Source organism: Oncorhynchus mykiss, chromosome 25 (assembly GCF_057628025.1).
Source record: "Oncorhynchus mykiss isolate SJ-2025 chromosome 25, ASM5762802v1, whole genome shotgun sequence".
NCBI lineage: Eukaryota > Metazoa > Chordata > Actinopteri > Salmoniformes > Salmonidae > Oncorhynchus > Oncorhynchus mykiss.
In genome coordinates, this window is record NC_143046.1 from 39954804 (window position 1) to 39973735 (window position 18932).

General features: G+C 44.8%; 1 protein-coding gene across 1 annotated transcript in view; it reads right to left on the bottom strand.

Moving 5' to 3' along the window:
* The window catches only part of LOC110505137 (follistatin-related protein 5), a 164467-nt gene extending 156354 nt beyond the window's left edge, over positions 1-8113 (bottom strand). The window contains exon 1 of the mRNA XM_021584136.3: positions 7194-8113. Within this exon, the coding sequence (XP_021439811.1) occupies positions 7194-7216 (23 nt within the window). The 5' untranslated portion in view covers positions 7217-8113. The remainder of the gene's footprint in view (positions 1-7193) is intronic.
* Between the last annotated feature and the right edge of the window lie 10819 nt (positions 8114-18932).

Here is an 18932-nt window from a genome sequence, read left to right on the forward strand (position 1 = left end):
TGGCAGTCTTTCTTTGATCTAGCAAGTCTACCTTTTCTTGGTCTTACACTGTGATCAATGACTTGCTATTAATTATTCAAATGTAACCCAATTTATCCTCAGAGAGTGTTGCATTATTCAACTGGCTTTGGACAACCACCTGTAATAACGTTTTCAGTCACTGGCCTTGGGAACAATAACAATCCATGTATCAAAGGAATGAATGTATGTCACGCCTCCAGTGGGATCGTTGCAATCATCTATGCTCATTTATACAATGGTGGTTCTAATCCTGAATGCTGATTGGTTAAAACAGCATTCCAGCCGGTGCCTATTCCACAAGTTACCACCGTCTAAATCTATTATATTAAAATGCCTATTTACTCTGTTCCATTTGACCGCGCAATCCACCATTTCATCAGCCCAGCCAAGCAATTTATAAACTTCATCACCACTATAAAATGAATCTAGACATTATCTCAAATTTATTTTAGACTAACATTGAGTTTTCAACAGCAGAGATTTGTATAAACCTTGCTGTCTGTCTCTCTGACATTCGATCTCCAACTGTCCCATAGTAATGAACGTGAAGGGAGTCAGGACGAGACAGACAAGCAGGCAGCGTTTCTCAGTCACTCTAAATCATGAATCAGCTGGTATCATTTTTATGGCTATATACAAAGAAATGTCAATTGAAAAAAAGGTCAAATGAAACAAAGTGCAGTTGGTTTGCAGTCTTTCCAGCTTCAGATTGAAGTGATTGTGTTAGTTGTGTTGTTGGCTAGCTCCTCTGAACAACAGTGTCTTGACGAGTGAGCCCATTTTCTATACCAGGTGAAATCGAGCCTCATTAGCTCATTGTTATGGATGTATCCAAATAAATGTCTCTAGAACAGCTTAAACAAACGAAAAATGCAGCTACTTTGCTGTTATTCTGGCTGCACTTTTTGACGTGACTATAAGTTATCCATAGTTGGCTAGCTAGTAAGCAAGGGATAAGAACATTTCCAGCCAGTGTGACAAATGGAGCATTTAGAACAAAAGACTGGGTCGCGACTCTAGCAACCAAACTGATAGAAAGAACGTCCAGCCAGCCTGGATACAAGCCCTAGATTTGTGTTGGGACTATATCTTGTGGAAGGATGAAACAGTATGAATAAACGAATCAAAATAAAGTTTTTCATTAAAATATGTCAATCATTATTTGAATATGGTGGTAACCCGTTGTATAAGTGATAATGCCTGAGAAGCATTATGGGGGATATATTGGCGGCAGGGTAGCCTAGTGGTTAGAGCATTGGGCTAGTAACCGGAAGTAACCGGGTAACCGGAAGGTTGCAAGTTCAAATCCCCGAGCTGACAAGGTACAAATCTGTCGTTCTGCCCCTGAACAGGCAGTTAACCCACTGTTCCTAGGCCGTCATTGAAAATAAGAATTTGTTCTTAACTGACTTGCCTGGTTAAATAAAGGTAAAAAAAAAAAAAAACCCGTGCCAATATATCCTCCAAACACCAACTTCTCCGGCATTATCACTTAAATATTGTACTGTAGATACAAGAAAATCCCATGACATTCTCTCTATAACTATAGCTGAGAGAAGAACTGAAGAACTGGACAATGAAACGAATGTGAAATCTCAGGGCAATAGAAGCAGGGCTTTCCTCAATTGCTACACAACATTACATTAACACAGCGATGTTATCTAAGGAGGACCAGAACAATGTGGCCACACTTGGCCCATGCTGTGATGTGGGGCAAACTGTGACCTGTGTGTCCATTAAAGTGCAATGCATGGGCAGACTCCTCCCACATAATAACCAGAGAGCAACCCACAAAGACAATAACACTTAGTGTTTTGATCTCAACCCCCGTAACCTCACATACGTTGACATGAACACACACACACACACACGCGCGCACACACACACTCTGCTGTACACACAGGATTACCACACAGCTACAGTGGGCGAGCTTGTGATAACTCGTTAAACCGTTAACCCTCAACCACCCTGTTGATGAACTAGATAAGTGACCTGACCATCTGTCTTTAAGACCAGAAGGATCAACCCCACAGCGTTAAAGACACGGCCCTTATAACGAGCGGGCTGAGAGTCGGGAAGCAAGTACAGGGAGTGACTTTTCTAATAAAGAAACAAAACAATAAACACGAAACACAAACAATGCACCGACATAAAACTGAATCAATAACACCTGAGGAAAGAACCAAGGGGAGAGACAGATATAGGGAAGTCCATCAAGGATAGGATGTAGTCCAGGTGAGTGTCGTGAGGCGCTGGTGCGCTTGAAGATGGTGACAGCAGCCTGATGACCTAGAGGCCGGAGAGGGAGTACACGTGACAGTACTGCCCACAGCAAACAGCTTGAGCGCCTATATTATACATGTCACGTTTACATCCGTAATGTATCTTTCAAATGGCGATACTGTTACACTAATGAAAGCATTTTGCCATGGCTGAGATTCAGGCAAAATGGCAAAAATCCACACTATGGGCATATAGCATTGCTGTGCCACAATGAAGTGCACTTTAAATAAAAAACAAGAAATATTGAACCATACTATTACAATTGGGTTCCTAATCACTCACTAAGCTAAGTGCTAACATGTTAACGAGATTGTAAACGCCCTCGTCTGTAGCTACCCCTCTATTTGTGCTACATTAGCAATATTAGGCTAGACTAGCCCACTGTCTGTGTGTTCACTGGTATCATAGACCTAATGGAGACAAAGCCATTCAAAGTCGATAAGATATTTCTCACAGCCCATAAAATAGCTATAGCCATGAATAGTGGTGAATCTCAAATCAAACCCAAACGCCTGTCCCAACCCGCTGTGCACTAACGTAGATTTGCCAGACATGACTAGAACTGAGGACTCTGCTGCAATCAATCACAACAAGTGCTAAATTCCCAATTGACCCCTAACCCCTCAAACCTAAACACTTTGGCATGTTTCCCAGACAGATTAAGCATTGAGGATCAGGGTACAGTATTATACAAGTATTTACAAAACGTTTACTCCAACACTGTGGTATTCCATTCATATTTCATCCATTACCTTTCCAACACCAATATATGTGCAACACATTGCCAGAGTACCTCTGTCTGCTCTCTAATCTCAATCTAATCTTAATCCATTTTCCAGGGGCTGTATTCATACATTTCAAAATAGAAGTGCTGATCTAGGATCGTTCTTTTTAAATTGTAACAATAGGACAGAAAGAAATGAGCCACTTTGTCTAGCAAATGAGCACGCGTCGATTCGGTCCCCAGGGTGCTTGAAGTCATTGTAATGAGAGGCGGAGTGCACATTAATTCCTGCTGTTCCGTTAATATGAGAACCTTTTCCCCCGGCACAATCTCATACCTGTTGCTAAACAAATTTAATTGGGTACATTTAGGTCGGAAAATAAAACGTGTGAAAAATGCCTCTTTCAAATAGAAAATGTCCTACTGAGTTGGATAATGTTTGGCTGAAAGGTTTTGTAATCACACCTGGGCTCAAAATCGTTTGGTTGAGTCTGCCTGGAGTGGCAGATGGTGAGGCTTGCAGTTTTGGTTGGTTTATTAAACCAGGCATTAACATGCCCAGATAAAGTATTCATGTCTGTTTGTAATGCATGGGATTCAGTGTGGCCTAGCTATCATATATTCTTATTATTCTTATACCACAGCATTGTTGAATACTCATTTCTGATCGGGAAGAAGTGCTTTCTAGAATGGACATAAATTAAAACCAGATAACGGGACCGTTGGAAAAGATATCGGGACACCTTGCAATCATGACGCAATATGTGCCTACACATGCAGACCATACTTGCTACAAAGTTACAAAAAGCTAAACCAACAACTACACAAACTGAAATTGGAGACATTGTAAACGCAGATCCAAGGAGGAAAAACTTTGCTAGCTAGCTAGGATTGATTTGTTTTTGCAGAGACATCTTTTTGGAGCATCTGATGATGTAACATTGTAAGTGATGAACATGAATTTCTCTGCTCCCTAATGTTGCAGTCATGACACAAGTGAAGCTATGCTGTCAAATCCTCCCATGTTTCTAGTTTCACCAGCTGTTTTCAGCAAGTGGTATTTTTTAATTCGGTAGCCATTTTGGCAGGTTTGCTATCAACAAACTATTTAGCAGGCTTCTAGCCTAGTGTTTGATATGCAGTGCGATCTCCTCGTAATGAACACTGTCGGGTGTCCTGGCGAGAAGGCAAACTTTTCTAGCTATGCCAGGCAAAATCAGGCATTGTTATGGATGTCTCAAAATGAATGTCAATAGAAACGGCTACTTTGCTGTTATTCTGGCTGCAGAGATCGTGAACGTGTTGGCCATAGCTAGCTGGCTAGCTAGCAAACAAGGGATACGTTCCCAGCTAGCAATGAGGAATCGGCCCAGAAGTGGCCCTCTTCCGGCGGGCCGGAACTGATTGAATCGGGTGTCGGACTCGGCCCGGAAATAAAATGAATAACTGCCCAGAATCGGCCCAGAATATACATTGGGCAATTTCCTTCTACCGGAATTCAGCCGTCTACCTGGAATCCCCCCAAAAGCGGCCCCATGCTATTTTAAATAAATGTATACAAAATGACCCGATTTAGTAATTTAAAATATTACTATTATACATTTTATACATACAAATTATACCCATCCACCCCAAAAATGTTTTATTGTATTTATTTATTTTTTACCCTCTTTTCGTCATATCCAATTGTCTTGTCCCATCGCTGCAACTCCCGTACAGCCTCGGGAGGGGTGAAGGTCGAGAGCCATGCCTCCTCAAACACAGCCCCGCCAAGCCACACTGCTTCTTGACACAATGCATGCTTAACCCAGAAGCCAGCAGCACCAATGTGTCGGATGAACAATGTGTCAGATGAAATACCGTACACCGCTGACACGGTCATTCGCCTGGCCCGCCACAGGAGTCGCTACAGCACAATGGGACAAGGACATCCCGGCCGGCCAAATCCTCCCCTAAGCTGGACGATGCTGGGCCAATTGTGCATCGTTTCATGTGTCTCCCAGTAGCAGCCAGCACTGGTATCGTGCTGGCTGCGATGCCGCGTCTTAGACAGCTGCTGAACTCAGTTGGCCCCATCCAAAGTTTAATGCTAATCAATTTCCCTGCACAAAGTATCAAAATACTAAAATACTACTTAAACAGGACTCTTAAAGAATTTAATGTTTGTTTTTGTTTTTTTGATCACAAAAGCAATTACAAAGTATGGAAAAATAAATAAGTAATGAAATGTTAAATATATAAAGCAGCCCGTGTAATCATCTGCCGGAGAGTAACCACAATCAGCCAAAACACCAAGTTATACATTTGGGCCAGATAACTCACACCGGAATCGGCCCGAGCCCCAAGTAATACATTTGGGCCAGACAACTCAGACCGGAATCGGCCCTAGCTCAATCCCCTCATAGTAGCCATAAATAATACTGCCGAAGGCGGCCCAGACTCCGGCCACATGACGTCGGCCGAGTCTGACTCTCATCCAAATGCCCCGACTCTCAGCCGGAGTCGGCCCAGAACCACTAGGTTGCCACTGAGCATAGCAACGGGACATAAATAACGAACAAATGGGTTGCGTCCATAAATATCGAACTAATCGAACAAACGACTGGGTTTGATGAGAAAGTATGAATTAGCTTTTTTTTTAAATGATAGCGGTAAATGTGTACTTTCATATTGTTTTCTTTGGCAACTTTGGTATAAGCGGGTGAAACGCCTCGGTTCTGTACGTTACCCTGGAAATATAAACTCCGAAAAAGGACTTGGCTCCGCCTTGTCCCGCTGCGTCATCCATTATTTCCAAGGTAATGTACAGAACGTCGGCGTTTAGCCATTTACATATAGTGCCATTTCCAATGGATTTATGGGGTATCAGTCACTCCATTTTTATTGTAAAATATGCATTTTCGTTGTTATTGCAGGTTATGCCGGTCTACTGAGAAATGTATTGTGGGGATTCCATCAATGCCTTGGCTTTTTTATGTCAAAGTGTGTGTGTGTGCCTCAGCATTTTTATGTCAACGTGTGTGTGTGTGTGTCAAATTCTCTCGGATTTAGACAGAAGAGGTGTTGTTCCCCTCTGATGTTTAAAAAAATCGAATCGATACAGGGTGAGTGGACAGCATGGGCGATGCTTGAATAGTAATAGCCCAACTGGTTGAGGGACTGTTGAACGCAAGTTCTCCATGTTCAGCACCTTCAGATGAATGTGAATCAAGGTACATCTCACATGGAAGGTTTCTAACGACTGTTATCTTCAAGTTTGGATCGCAAGGGGCCTGAGAGAAGTAAAAGGGGTCATTAGGTCTGCCAGACAATACAAAAACACATTGGTTAGATTTTCTCCAATCAACCCATTTATCAACAAATAGTCAATTTGAATTCAATTTCAGAGTTTTAAAAAAATGTAGGAGTTTATTCAAATCGATAACACTATCCAGTCGGACTTGAAGACTTAACGGGACTAAAGTCCTACATCTACGCTCGAGAAGATACAGTACACAGCCATTCAGAGTAGCGGAGAATTTACAAATAAAATGAATGTCCATCGCAGTCTCTATAAAGCCAAACGAGTCACGCGCAGAGAGAGAGCGGGTGGAAAAAAACTCGAGTATCCCGTAATCCTTCCGCCGCTAACAGTGTAACAAGGATTTGCCTGCTAAAGAATAACACGCTAAATACTAAATACTAGGCACCGGAGTGGAGCGTCCCTGCCATTCCCAAATATATATATATATATATTCATTCCCAAACATATTGATTTCGTTTCAGAACTAGGCTACTCATCACGGCATTCTAGCAGCGCAGTCACCTATAGCGCACTTACAAAAAGCATGCACTCCACTCGCAACTTCATTGCCATCAACTGATGCAGTTGTATTGCCTACAGTTCAGAAAGCATAGCTTAGCTTTATCAAGTAAGTAAACTAAATGACAACCCCGATACATATATGCTTTGAATAAAATTACATGTTTCCGGTGATGGAGAAGAGTTGTACGGAGGGATTTGTCTTTGATGTCGATTAAACTGCAGTTCGATGCTAAATGAAACACTTTTATGGAAGGTGCACTTTCAGTGGAATATGGTTTGTTTTTCTATTCACATTCCACCTTTTACTTGTGTTATTTAACAATAGAAACACTATGAATATCTATGTATATTGTGTTTTACCTGTATGTCCAGACGCAAACCATCCAGAAGGATAATCCGAACGAGATTGTTTTTTTAAACAGTAGTTCACAACAACTATATGTCAAACTGGTCCGATCAAATCCACCGATTGTAACTCGACATCCACACAATAGCCTGCCTATAAGTTTGTAAACGTGAAGTCTGTAAATCCTTTTCGAATACCATCAACCATCGGGTAGGCTACGAAGAGCGAATCTCTGACGTTCAGCACCACCAGAGGAGTGGACAGCTCCGTTAGAAGCTGCGGGTCTAACCTCTCTGGATCGTCTCCTGTGCCACTGAAGCACAAGCCACCACCTACTGGATGCGTCCGGATCCGATTTACATACAGTCACAGGAATAACCAATCAAAAGCCCAGCAGTAATCTCCAGCGCGAAAGTGAAGATAAACAATCTGCCTCGACTGATCCCATCCACTGGAATGAATTGTCCTTGACTGAGATGAAAAGAGTTGGGGGCTGTCGAATGTCACCCTTCCCACTGTTTAGAATTTTGAGTCACTGAAATCCGTCAATCAAGTCCTGCAAGCAAGCGTCATCCACGAACAGACAAGGTTATGACAAATATGGTGGTCCTCCAAATACATACCAATGCAATAATCTGTTTTCATCGATATACACATTATCAGCTGGTTCAACTTTTCTTTCCTTTTATAAACTGAACAGTGTCATAAAGGCATATTCTTTCATTTTATTCTACTAAGCACACATAACCTCTTCAATGTAAATTAAGCTGAATTCATCTCCAATACATTGATAGGGTAAGAGACAATTTACGCTTGATCCTAAAATGTGGTCGGAGGCACCTTATGGATGGTGTGACGCAATTGTGAAGCACCTGGAGGCACGCAGAGGCCAAATTGAGCTCTGTAACTCATCGCAGTGCGCCTTTCAAATGTTGAAACAATGTGGAGAGAGCTATGTATATCTTCGCATTGACATGATTGGATGACGGTAGGGGAGGGCGGGAGGTCCTGCATTAACACAAACTCCTTGACAACTTCCTTCACAACAGCTCTGCACTGCTTGGCGAAGCGCAAGTATGAATACCCTGACTCTTGCAGAGTCCATATCACCGTAAATTCTGCACGGCCAATGCAGAGGCAGATTGACCGTGTATCACCTTTTAAGCCTGGAACCTTAACCATCTTGAAACAGTAATGAAACAGAACAATTCTGTTTGAATTCCAGGCTAAGAAGGCTTAGGCATACAGGCATATTAAAATACACATTTCTTTTAAGTCACCAAACATGGTCAATATTCATGCCAAAAGAGCTATGTTATTTGCAGGAAGTGTCACATATATACAGTGGGGCAAAAAAAGCATTTAGTCAGCCACCAATTGTGCAAGTTATCCCACTTAAAAAGATGAGAGAGGCATGTAATTGTTATCATAGGTAACACTTCAACTATGACAGACAAAATGAGGAAAGAAATTCCAGAAAATCACATTGTAGGATTTTTTATGAATTTATTTGCAAATTATGGTGGAAAATAAGTATTTGGTCAATAACAAAAGTTTATCTCAATACTTTGTTATATACCCTTTGTTGGCAATGACAGAGGTCAAACGTTTTCCGTAACTCTTCATGAGGTTTTCACATACTGTTGCTGGTATTTTGGCTAATTCCTCAATGCAGATCTCCTCTAGAGCAGTGATGTTTTGGGGCAGTTGCTGGGCAACATGGACTTTCAACTGCCTCCAAAGATTTTCTATGGGGTTGAGATCTGGAGACTGGCTAGGCCACTCCAGGACCTTGAAATGCTTCTTACGAAGCCACTCCGTCGTTGCCTGGGTGGTGTGTTTGGGATCATTGTCATGCTGAAAGACCCAGCCACGTTTCATCTTCAATGCCCTTGCTGATGGTAGGCTTTGTTACTTTGGTCCCAGCTTTCTGCAGGTCATTCACTAGGTCCCCCCGTGTGGTTCTGGGATTTTTGCTTACCGTTCTTGTGATCATTTTGACCCCACGGGTGAGATCTTGCGTGGAGCCCCAGATCGAGGGAGATTATGGTCTTATGGTCTTGTATGTCTTCCATTTCCTAATAGTTGCTCCCACAGTTGATTTCTACAAACCAAGCTGCTTACCTATTGCAGATTCAGTCTTCCCAGCCTGGTGCACGTCTACAATTTTGTTTCTGGTGTCCTTTGACAGCTCTTTGGTCTTGGCCATAGTGGAGTGTGGAGTGTGACTGTTTGAGGTTGTGGTCTTTTATACTGATAACAAGTTCAAACAGGTGCCATCAATACAGGTAACGAGTGGAGGACAGAGGAGCCTCTTAAAGAAGAAGGTATGTGAGAGCCAGAAATCTTGCTTGCTTGTAGGTGACCAAATACTTATTTTCCACCATAATTTATAAATAAATTGATTAAAAATCCTACATTGTGATTTTCTGGATTTTTTTTCTCATTTTGTCTGTCATAGTTAAAGTGTACCTATGATGAAAATTACAGGCCTCATCTTTTTAAGTGGGAGAACTTGCACAATAGGTGGCTGACTAAATACTTTTTTTGCCCCACAGTATCACCATAATCAAACATGATGCTCATGGATAGTCATACAGCCCCATATGCCAACCATGTCATTGCCATAGACAAATGAATGTAAAGTGAGATTTATGGTCGGAAATAAGTGGAAACCCTCTATATAACAATTTCTCCATGACCGGTGTGTATCATGGTACATATGTGCTCAGAATACCCATCTCACCCAGGTATTGCACCAGTTAATCATATTGGCAATTAATGCCTTGCATATACAGTTGAAGTCGGAAGTTTGCATACACTTATGTTGGAGTTATTAAAACTCGTTTTTCAACCACTCCACAATTAACAAACTGTAGTTTTGGCAAGTCGGTTAGGACATCTACTATGTGCATGACACAAGTAAGGCATATTATTTCACTTATAATTCACTGTTTCACAATTCCAGTGGGTCAGAAGTTTACATATACTAAATACACTGTGCCTTTAAACAGCTTGGAAAATCCCAGAAAAGTATGTCATGGCTTTAGAAGCTTCTGATAGGCTATTTGACATAATTTGAGTCAATTGGAGGTGTACCTGTGGATGTATTTCAAGGTCTACCTTCAAATTCAGTGCCTCTTTGCTTGACATCATGGTAAAATCAAAAGAAATCAGCCAAGACCTCAGAAAAACAATTATAGACCTCCACAAGTCTGGTTCATCCTTGGGAGCAATTTTCAAAAGCCTGAAGTTCCCACGTTCATCTGTACAAACAATAGTATGCAAGTATAAACACCATGGGTCCACGCAGGCGTCATACCGCTCAGGAAGGAGATGCAGTTCTGTCTCCTAGACATGAACGTACTTTGGTGCGAAAAGTGCAAATCAATCCCAGAACAACAGCAAAGGATTTTGTGAAGATGCTGGAGGAAACAGGTACAAATGTATCTAAATCCACACTAAAACAAGTCCTATATCAATATAACCTGAAAGGCCGCTCAGCAAGGAAGAAGCCACAGCTCCAAAACCACCATAAAATAACAGACTACGCTTTGCAACTGTACATGGGGACAAAGATCATACTTTTTGCAGAAATGTCCTCTGGTTTAATTAAACAAAAATATAACTGTTTGGCCATAATGACCATCGTTATATTTGGAGGAAAAAGGGGGAGGCTTGCAAGCCGAAGACACCATCCCAACCGTGAAGCACGGGGGTGGCACCATCATGTTGTGTGGGGGTGCTTTGCTGCAGGAGGGACTTGTTACGGTGAGTGAATGAGGACCCAAAAGCGAACTAACTTAAACAGAGCTTCTTTAATAACCAAACATAGGTAGGCTCAGATAGACCGGCAGATTCCGACAGGACAGGACAAGGTTACAGCAAACATGACGATAGTCTGGCTCAGGCATGAAACACAACAAACAAGAATCCGACAAGGACAGGAACAAAAACAGAGAGAGATATAGGGGACTAATCAGAGGGAAAAGGGGAACAGGTGGGAGAAGGGGTGACGAGGTAGTCAAGAGGAGACAAGGAACAGCTGGGGGAAAGCGGGGGAGAAAAGGTAACCTAATACGACCAGCAGAGGGAGACAGGGTGAAAGGAAAGGACAGAAAGACACAACATGACAATACATGACAGTACCCCCCCACTCACCGAGCGCCTCCTGGCGCACTCGAGGAGGAAACCTGGCGGCAACGGAGGAAATCCTCGATCAGCGCACGGTCCAGCACGTCCCGAGAGGGAACCCAACTCCTCTCCTCAGGACCGTACCCCTCCCAATCAACGAGGTACTGGTGACCACGGCCCCGAGGACGCATGTCCAAAATCCTGCGGACCCTGTAGATGGGTGCGCCCTCGACAAGGATGGGGGGGGGGGGGAAGACGAGCGGGGGCGCGAAGAACGGGCTTAATACAGGAGACAAGGAAGACCGGGTGGACGCGACGAAGGTATCGCGGAAGAAGAAGTCGAACTGCGACAGGATTAATGACCCGAGAAATACGGAACGGACCAATGAACCGCGGGGTCAACTTGCGAGAAGCCGTCTTAAGGGGAAGGTTCTGAGTGGAGAGCCAAACTCTCTGACCGCGACAATATCTAGGACTCTTAGTTCTACGCTTATTAGCAGCCCTCACAGTCTGCGTCCTATAACGGCAAAGTGCAGACCTGACCCTCTTCCAGGTGCGCTCGCAACGTTGGACAAAAGCCTGAGCGGAGAGGACGCTGGACTCGGCGAACTGAGATGAGAACAGCGGAGGCTGGTACCCGAGGCTACTCTGAAAAGGAGATAGCCCGGTCGCAGACGAAGGAAGCGAGTTGTGGGCGTATTCTGCCCAGGGGAGCTGTTCTGACCAAGACGCAGGGTTGCGAAAAGAAAGGCTGCGTAAGATGCGACCAATAGTCTGATTGGCCCGTTCTGCTTGACCGTTAGACTGGGGGTGAAAGCCGGAAGAGAGACTGACGGAAGCCCCAATCAAACGGCAAAACTCCCTCCAAAATTGAGACGTGAATTGCGGACCTCTGTCCGAAACGACGTCTGACGGAAGGCCATGAATTCTGAAAACATTCTCGATGATGATTTGTGCCGTCTCTTTAGCAGAAGGAAGCTTAGCAAGGGGAATGAAATGAGCCGCCTTAGAGAACCTATCGACAACCGTAAGAATAACAGTCTTCCCCGCTGACGAAGGCAGTCCGGTGACAAAATCTAAGGCGATGTGAGACCACGGTCGAGAGGGAATGGGAAGCGGCCTGAGACGGCCGGCAGGAGGGGAGTTACCGGACTTAGTCTGCGCGCAGACCGAACAAGCAGCCACGAAACGACGCGTGTCATGCTCCCGGGTGGGCCACCAAAAACGCTGGCGAATGGAAGCAAGCGTACCCCGAACGCCAGGGTGGCCGGCTAACTTGGCAGAGTGAGCCCACTGAAGAACGGCCAGACGAGTAGGAACGGGAACGAAAAGAAGGTTCCTAGGACAAGCGCGCGGCGACGGAGTGTGAGTGAGCGCTTGCTTTACCTGCCTCTCAATTCCCCAGACAGTCAACCCGACAACACGCCCCTCAGGGAGAATCCCCTCGGGGTCAGTGGAGGCTACTGAAGAACTGAAGAGACGAGATAAAGCATCAGGCTTGGTGTTCTTAGAGCCCGGACGATAAGAAATCACGAACTCGAAACGAGCGAAAAACAGCGCCCAACGCGCCTGACGCGCATTAAGTCGTTTGGCAGAACGGATGTACTCAAGGTTCCTATGGTCAGTCCAAACGACAAAAGGAACGGTCGCCCCCTCCAACCACTGTCGCCATTCGCCTAGGGCTAACCGGATGGCGAGCAGTTCGCGGTTTCCCACATCATAGTTACGTTCCGACGGCGACAGGCGATGAGAAAAATACGCGCATGGGTGGACCTTGTCGTCAGAGAGGGAGCGCTGAGAAAGAATGGCTCCCACGCCCACCTCTGACGCGTCAACCTCGACAACGAACTGTCTAGAGACGTCAGGTGTAACAAGGATAGGAGCGGATGTAAAACGATTCTTGAGGAGATCAAAAGCTCCCTGGGCGGAAACGGACCACTTAAAGCACGTCTTGACAGAAGTAAGGGCTGTGAGAGGAGCTGCCACCTGACCGAAATTACGGATGAAACGACGATAGAAGTTCGCGAAGCCGAGAAAGCGCTGCAGCTCGACGCGTGACTTAGGGGCGGGCCAATCAATGACAGCTTGGACCTTAGCGGGATCCATCTTAATGCCTTCAGCGGAAATAACAGAACCGAGAAATGTGACGGAGGAGGCATGAAAAGTGCACTTCTCAGCCTTCACAAAAAGACAATTCTCTAAAAGGCGCTGGAGGACACGTCGAACGTGCTGAAGATGAATCTGGAGTGACGGTGAAAAAATCAGGATATCGTCAAGGTAAACGAAAACAAAGATGTTCAGCATGTCTCTCAGGACATCATTGACTAATGCCTGAAAGACAGCTGGAGCGTTAGCGAGGCCGAAAGGAAGAACCCGGTATTCAAAGTGCCCTAACGGAGTGTTAAACGCCGTCTTCCACTCGTCCCCCTCCCTGATGCGCACGAGATGGTAAGCGTTACGAAGGTCCAACTTAGTGAAAAACCTGGCTCCCTGCAGGATCTCGAAGGCTGAAGACATAAGAGGAAGCGGATAACGATTCTTAACTGTTATGTCATTCAGCCCTCGATAATCTATGCAGGGGCGCAGAGACCCGTCCTTCTTCTTGACAAAAAAAACCCCCGCTCCGGCGGGAGAGGAGGAGGGGACTATGGTACCGGCGTCAAGAGCTACAGACAAATAATCCTCGAGAGCCTTACGTTCGGGAGCCGACAGAGAGTATAGTCTACCCCGGGGGGGAGTGGTTCCCGGAAGGAGATCAATACTACAATCATACGACCGGTGTGGAGGAAGAGAGGTGGCCCTGGACCGACTGAACACCGTGCGCAGATCGTGATATTCCTCCGGCACCCCTGTCAAATCACCAGGCTCCTCCTGTGAAGAAGAGACAGAGGAAACAGGAGGGATAGCAGACATTAAACATTTCACATGACAAGAGACGTTCCAGGAGAGGATAGAATTACTAGACCAATTAATGGAAGGATTATGACAAACTAGCCAGGGATGGCCCAAAACAACAGGTGTAAAAGGTGAACGAAAAATCAAAAAATAAATGGTTTCGCTATGATTACCAGAAACAGTGAGGGTTAAAGGTAGCGTCTCACGCTGAATCCTGGGGAGAGGACTACCATCCAGGGCGAACAAGGCCGTGGACTCCCTTAACTGTCTGAGAGGAATGTCATGTTCCCGAGCCCAGGTCTCGTCCATAAAACAGCCCTCCGCCCCAGAGTCTATTAAGGCACTGCAGGAAGCTGACGAACCGGTCCAGCGTAGATGGACCGACAAGGTAGTGCAGGATCTTGAAGGAGAGACAGGAGTAGTAGCGCTCACCAGTAGCCCTCCGCTTACTGATGAGCTCTGGCTTTTACTGGACATGAAGTGACAAAATGACCAGCAGAACCGCAATAGAGACAGAGGCGGTTGGTGATTCTCCGTTCCCTCTCCTTAGTCGAGATGCGGATACCTCCCAGCTGCATAGGCTCAGCTCCCGAGCCGGCAGAGGAAGATGGTAGTGATGCGGAGAGGGGGGCAACGGAGAACGCGAGCTCCTTTCCACGAGCTCGGTGACGAAGATCAACCCGTCGCTCAATGCGAATAGCGAGTTCAATCAGGGAATCCACGCTGGAAGGGACCTCCCGGGAGAGAATCTCATCCTTTACCTCTGCGCGGAGACCCTCCAGAAAACGAGCGAGCAAAGCCGGCTCGTTCCAGCCACTGGAGGCAGCAAGAGTGCGAAACTCAATAGAGTAGTCTGTTATGGATCGATTACCTTGACATAGGGAAGACAGGGCCCTGGAAGCCTCCTCCCCAAAAACAGATCGATCAAAAACCCGTGTCATCTCCTCCTTAAAGTCCTGATACTGGTTAGTACACTCAGCCCTTGCCTCCCAGATTGCCGTGCCCCACTCACGAGCCCGTCCAATAAGGAGAGATATGACGTAGGCGACACGAGCAGTGCTCCTGGAGTAAGTGTTGGGCTGGAGAGAAAACACAATATCACACTGGGTGAGGAACGAGCGGCATTCAGTGGGCTCCCCAGAGTAACACGGCGGGTTATTGATTCTGGGCTCCGGAGATTCGAAAGCCCTGGAAGTGGCCGGTGGATCGAGGCGGAGATGGTGAACCTGTTCTGTGAGGTTGGAGACTTGGGTGGCCAGGGTCTCAACGGCATGTCGAGCAGCAGACAATTCCTGCTCGTGTCTGCCTAGCATCGCTCCCTGGATCTCGACGGCTGAGTGGAGAGGATCCGAAGTCGCTGGGTCCATTCTTGGTCGGATTCTTCTGTTACGGTGAGTGAATGAGGACCCAAAAGCGAACTAACTTAAACAGAGCTTCTTTAATAACCAAACATAGGTAGGCTCAGATAGACCGGCAGATTCCGACAGGACAGGACAAGGTTACAGCAAACATGACGATAGTCTGGCTCAGGCATGAAACACAACAAACAAGAATCCGACAAGGACAGGAACAAAAACAGAGAGAGATATAGGGGACTAATCAGAGGGAAAAGGGGAACAGGTGGGAGAAGGGGTGACGAGGTAGTCAAGAGGAGACAAGGAACAGCTGGGGGAAAGCGGGGGAGAAAAGGTAACCTAATACGACCAGCAGAGGGAGACAGGGTGAAAGGAAAGGACAGAAAGACACAACATGACAATACATGACAGGACTGGCATCATGAGGGATGGCATCATGAGGATGGAATATTATGTGGATATATTGAAGCAACATCTCAAGACATCAGTTAGGAAGTTAAAGCTTGGTCTCAAATGGATCTTCCAAATGGACAATGACCCCAAGTATACTTCCAAAGTTGTGGCAAAATGACTTAAGGACAACAAAGTCAAGGTATTGGAGTGGCCATCACAAAGCCCTGATCTCAATCCTATTGAAAAGTTGTGGGCAGAACTGAAAAAGCTTGTGCGAGCAAGGAGGCCTACAAACCTGACTCCGTTACACCAGCTCTGTCAGGAGGAATGGGCCAAAATGAACCCAACTTATTGTGGGAAGCTTGTGGAAGGCTACCCAAGATGTTTGACCCAAGTTAAGCAATTTAAAGGCAATGCTATCAAATAATAATTAAGTGTATGTAAACTTCTGACCCACTGGGAATGTGATGAAAGAAATTAAACCTGAAATAAATTATTCTCTCTATTATTATTCTGACATTTCACATTCTTCAAATAAAGTGGGGATCCTAACTGACCTAAGACATGGAATTTTTACGGGGATTACATGTCAGGAATTGTGAGAAATGTAGTTTACATGTATTTGGCTAAGGTGTATGTAAACTTCCGACTTCAACTGTGTATGTTAGGTATGCGTAAATGGCTGTAAGGGAGTCACGCAGGACAGCAGATATTGCGTAGCAAACAGAGCCTTTTATTTAGGTGAACCAAAAAATACACTGCACAATGAACACGAAATACAATACGGGTTGACATAACCCAGCGTAACCAGCGTAATGTGCGCATTTATGAAACAATAAATAATCCCACACAAAGACATGGGGGGGAACAGAGGGTTAAATACACAAGTGATTGAGGGGATTGAAACCAGGTGTGAGGAAAACAAGACAAAACAAATGGAAAATGAAAAGTGGAACGATGATGGCTAGAAGACCGGCGATGCCGACCTCCGAGCACCACCCGAATAAGGAGAGGACCCGACTTCGGTGGAAGTCGTGACAGTATATACATGTGTGAAATACGGTATAGGAGAAAACAAGGGAAATATGTCAATGTCAATAACAACTAAGAATGATAATTTCGGATATTGAGTAGGTAAATAATCAAGTCTTATTTGTCTCTTATTTGGAGAAGGATTGTGATGGTACTCTAATAAAACCCAATGTGTCACATGGTACATGCATAGTCAGTGGTTGGTAAAAGTAGCCACTGATGATTTTGTGAATGGAGTTTCACGTTCCATCACGTTCCAAGTGTTCTGCAAAGCTCCAGATTGCATTGTCAACCTAGGCTACACCCACTGTGGCAGGCTGAATTACCAGGCCTTGGCACATGGGAGTGACCACCGCACTCAGACTGTGTTGACACTTATGGTTCTGAGAGGATTGTGTAAAAAGAAAGAGAATGATGGTAGATCAGTCCAACTTCTCAGCAGGTCAGCTTCCATTTTGACCTCTCGACTCCACTACAAAGCTCTAAGGGTCAGGCCTTTATTACACTTACAAGTAACACTTTCTATGAGTTACCTTTGTCTTTGTCGAAATATCATTTTTATTGGCTATTACAAGAAGCCATAAGGTATTTTAGTGCCTTATAATGCACAGCAAGTAGCCTACTGGTTAGAGCGTTGGGACAGTAACCCAAAGCTTGCTTGCATGAATCCCATGGCCGGCAAGTTGAAAAATCTGCCGTTCTGCCCTTGTGCAAGGAAAGTAACCCCCACAACAACTGTTCCCTGGCAACGATGTCGATTTAAGGCAAAATGGCAAAATTATGTACTAATATGATAAGCTACAGAATCAGAGTCACACACAGGTAACGGGGATTAGAGGGCCTAAGGTCAAACAGTTATTATTGATATTTCCGAATGAAACAAGGCAGGGATTATAGGAGAAATGTAGATAGAAATATTAAAAGTAACAGATTCATGTTACATGCTCACATTCAAATCAGAGAAAAAAAAATAGGTGAAATCGAGCTGGGTATACTCTTACGTATATCTGTCTGGAACCAATGGTCTTTAGAGAACTCTCAATACACGCAGTCCAGAAGCAATTTTAGTATGTAAATCTTCGTGGGGCAAACTCCCCCTAAAAAAAAATGTTTGCTGCATTACAGCAATTATTAGGCACATGTGCTTCTAACAGCTTACTACACAACATATACTTAGTATTACTTTCTTAGCTACAGTATACATATCTCCCTGGCATATTACATCATTTCTGCAGCAGCATATATCACATTTTTGGACTCAACTTGTTGTGCTTCTGTAACGGCCGTTGGTGGAAGAAGGTGAGGACCAAAGTACAGCGTGGTACATGTTCGTCATGTTTATTCGAAACTGAACACTAAAATGCAAAACAACACACACTAAACAGAAATTAACTACCCACAAAACCCATGTGGGCAAGAGCTACCTAAGTATGGTTCTCAATCAGAGACAATGATAGACAGCTGTCCCTGATTGAGAACCATACAAAAAAACAAAGAAATACAAAAACATAGAAAAAGGAACATAGAATGCCCACCCGTGTCACACCCTGGCCTAACCAAAATAGAGAATAAAAGCCTCTCTATGGCCAGGGCGTGACAGCTTCTCTCACTTGAACAGAAAGGTGGCGCACCAGTCCTTCTTGTGGGCAAATTTTGTCATTAAACTTTTTCATAAAAGTCTGGCATTCACATGATGGTGCTTTCAAGACAATTGTGGACTCTGAAAAAACAAAGTCGAATCATGTCGTCAGTGATCTTCAGGTCGGAGCTCTAGAAAGAGCTGTATTTTCCCAGTCGGAGCCTGTTTTTCCCCAGTTGTCTTGAACTCACTGAAGTCTGAGACTTCCCAGTTCCGAGGTTCCAGTTGTTTTGAACGCGGCAGAAGTCATGCTGGATTGACACCATGGCCAATGTATTCAACCTTTTCTGGCCCATGGTGGTGTG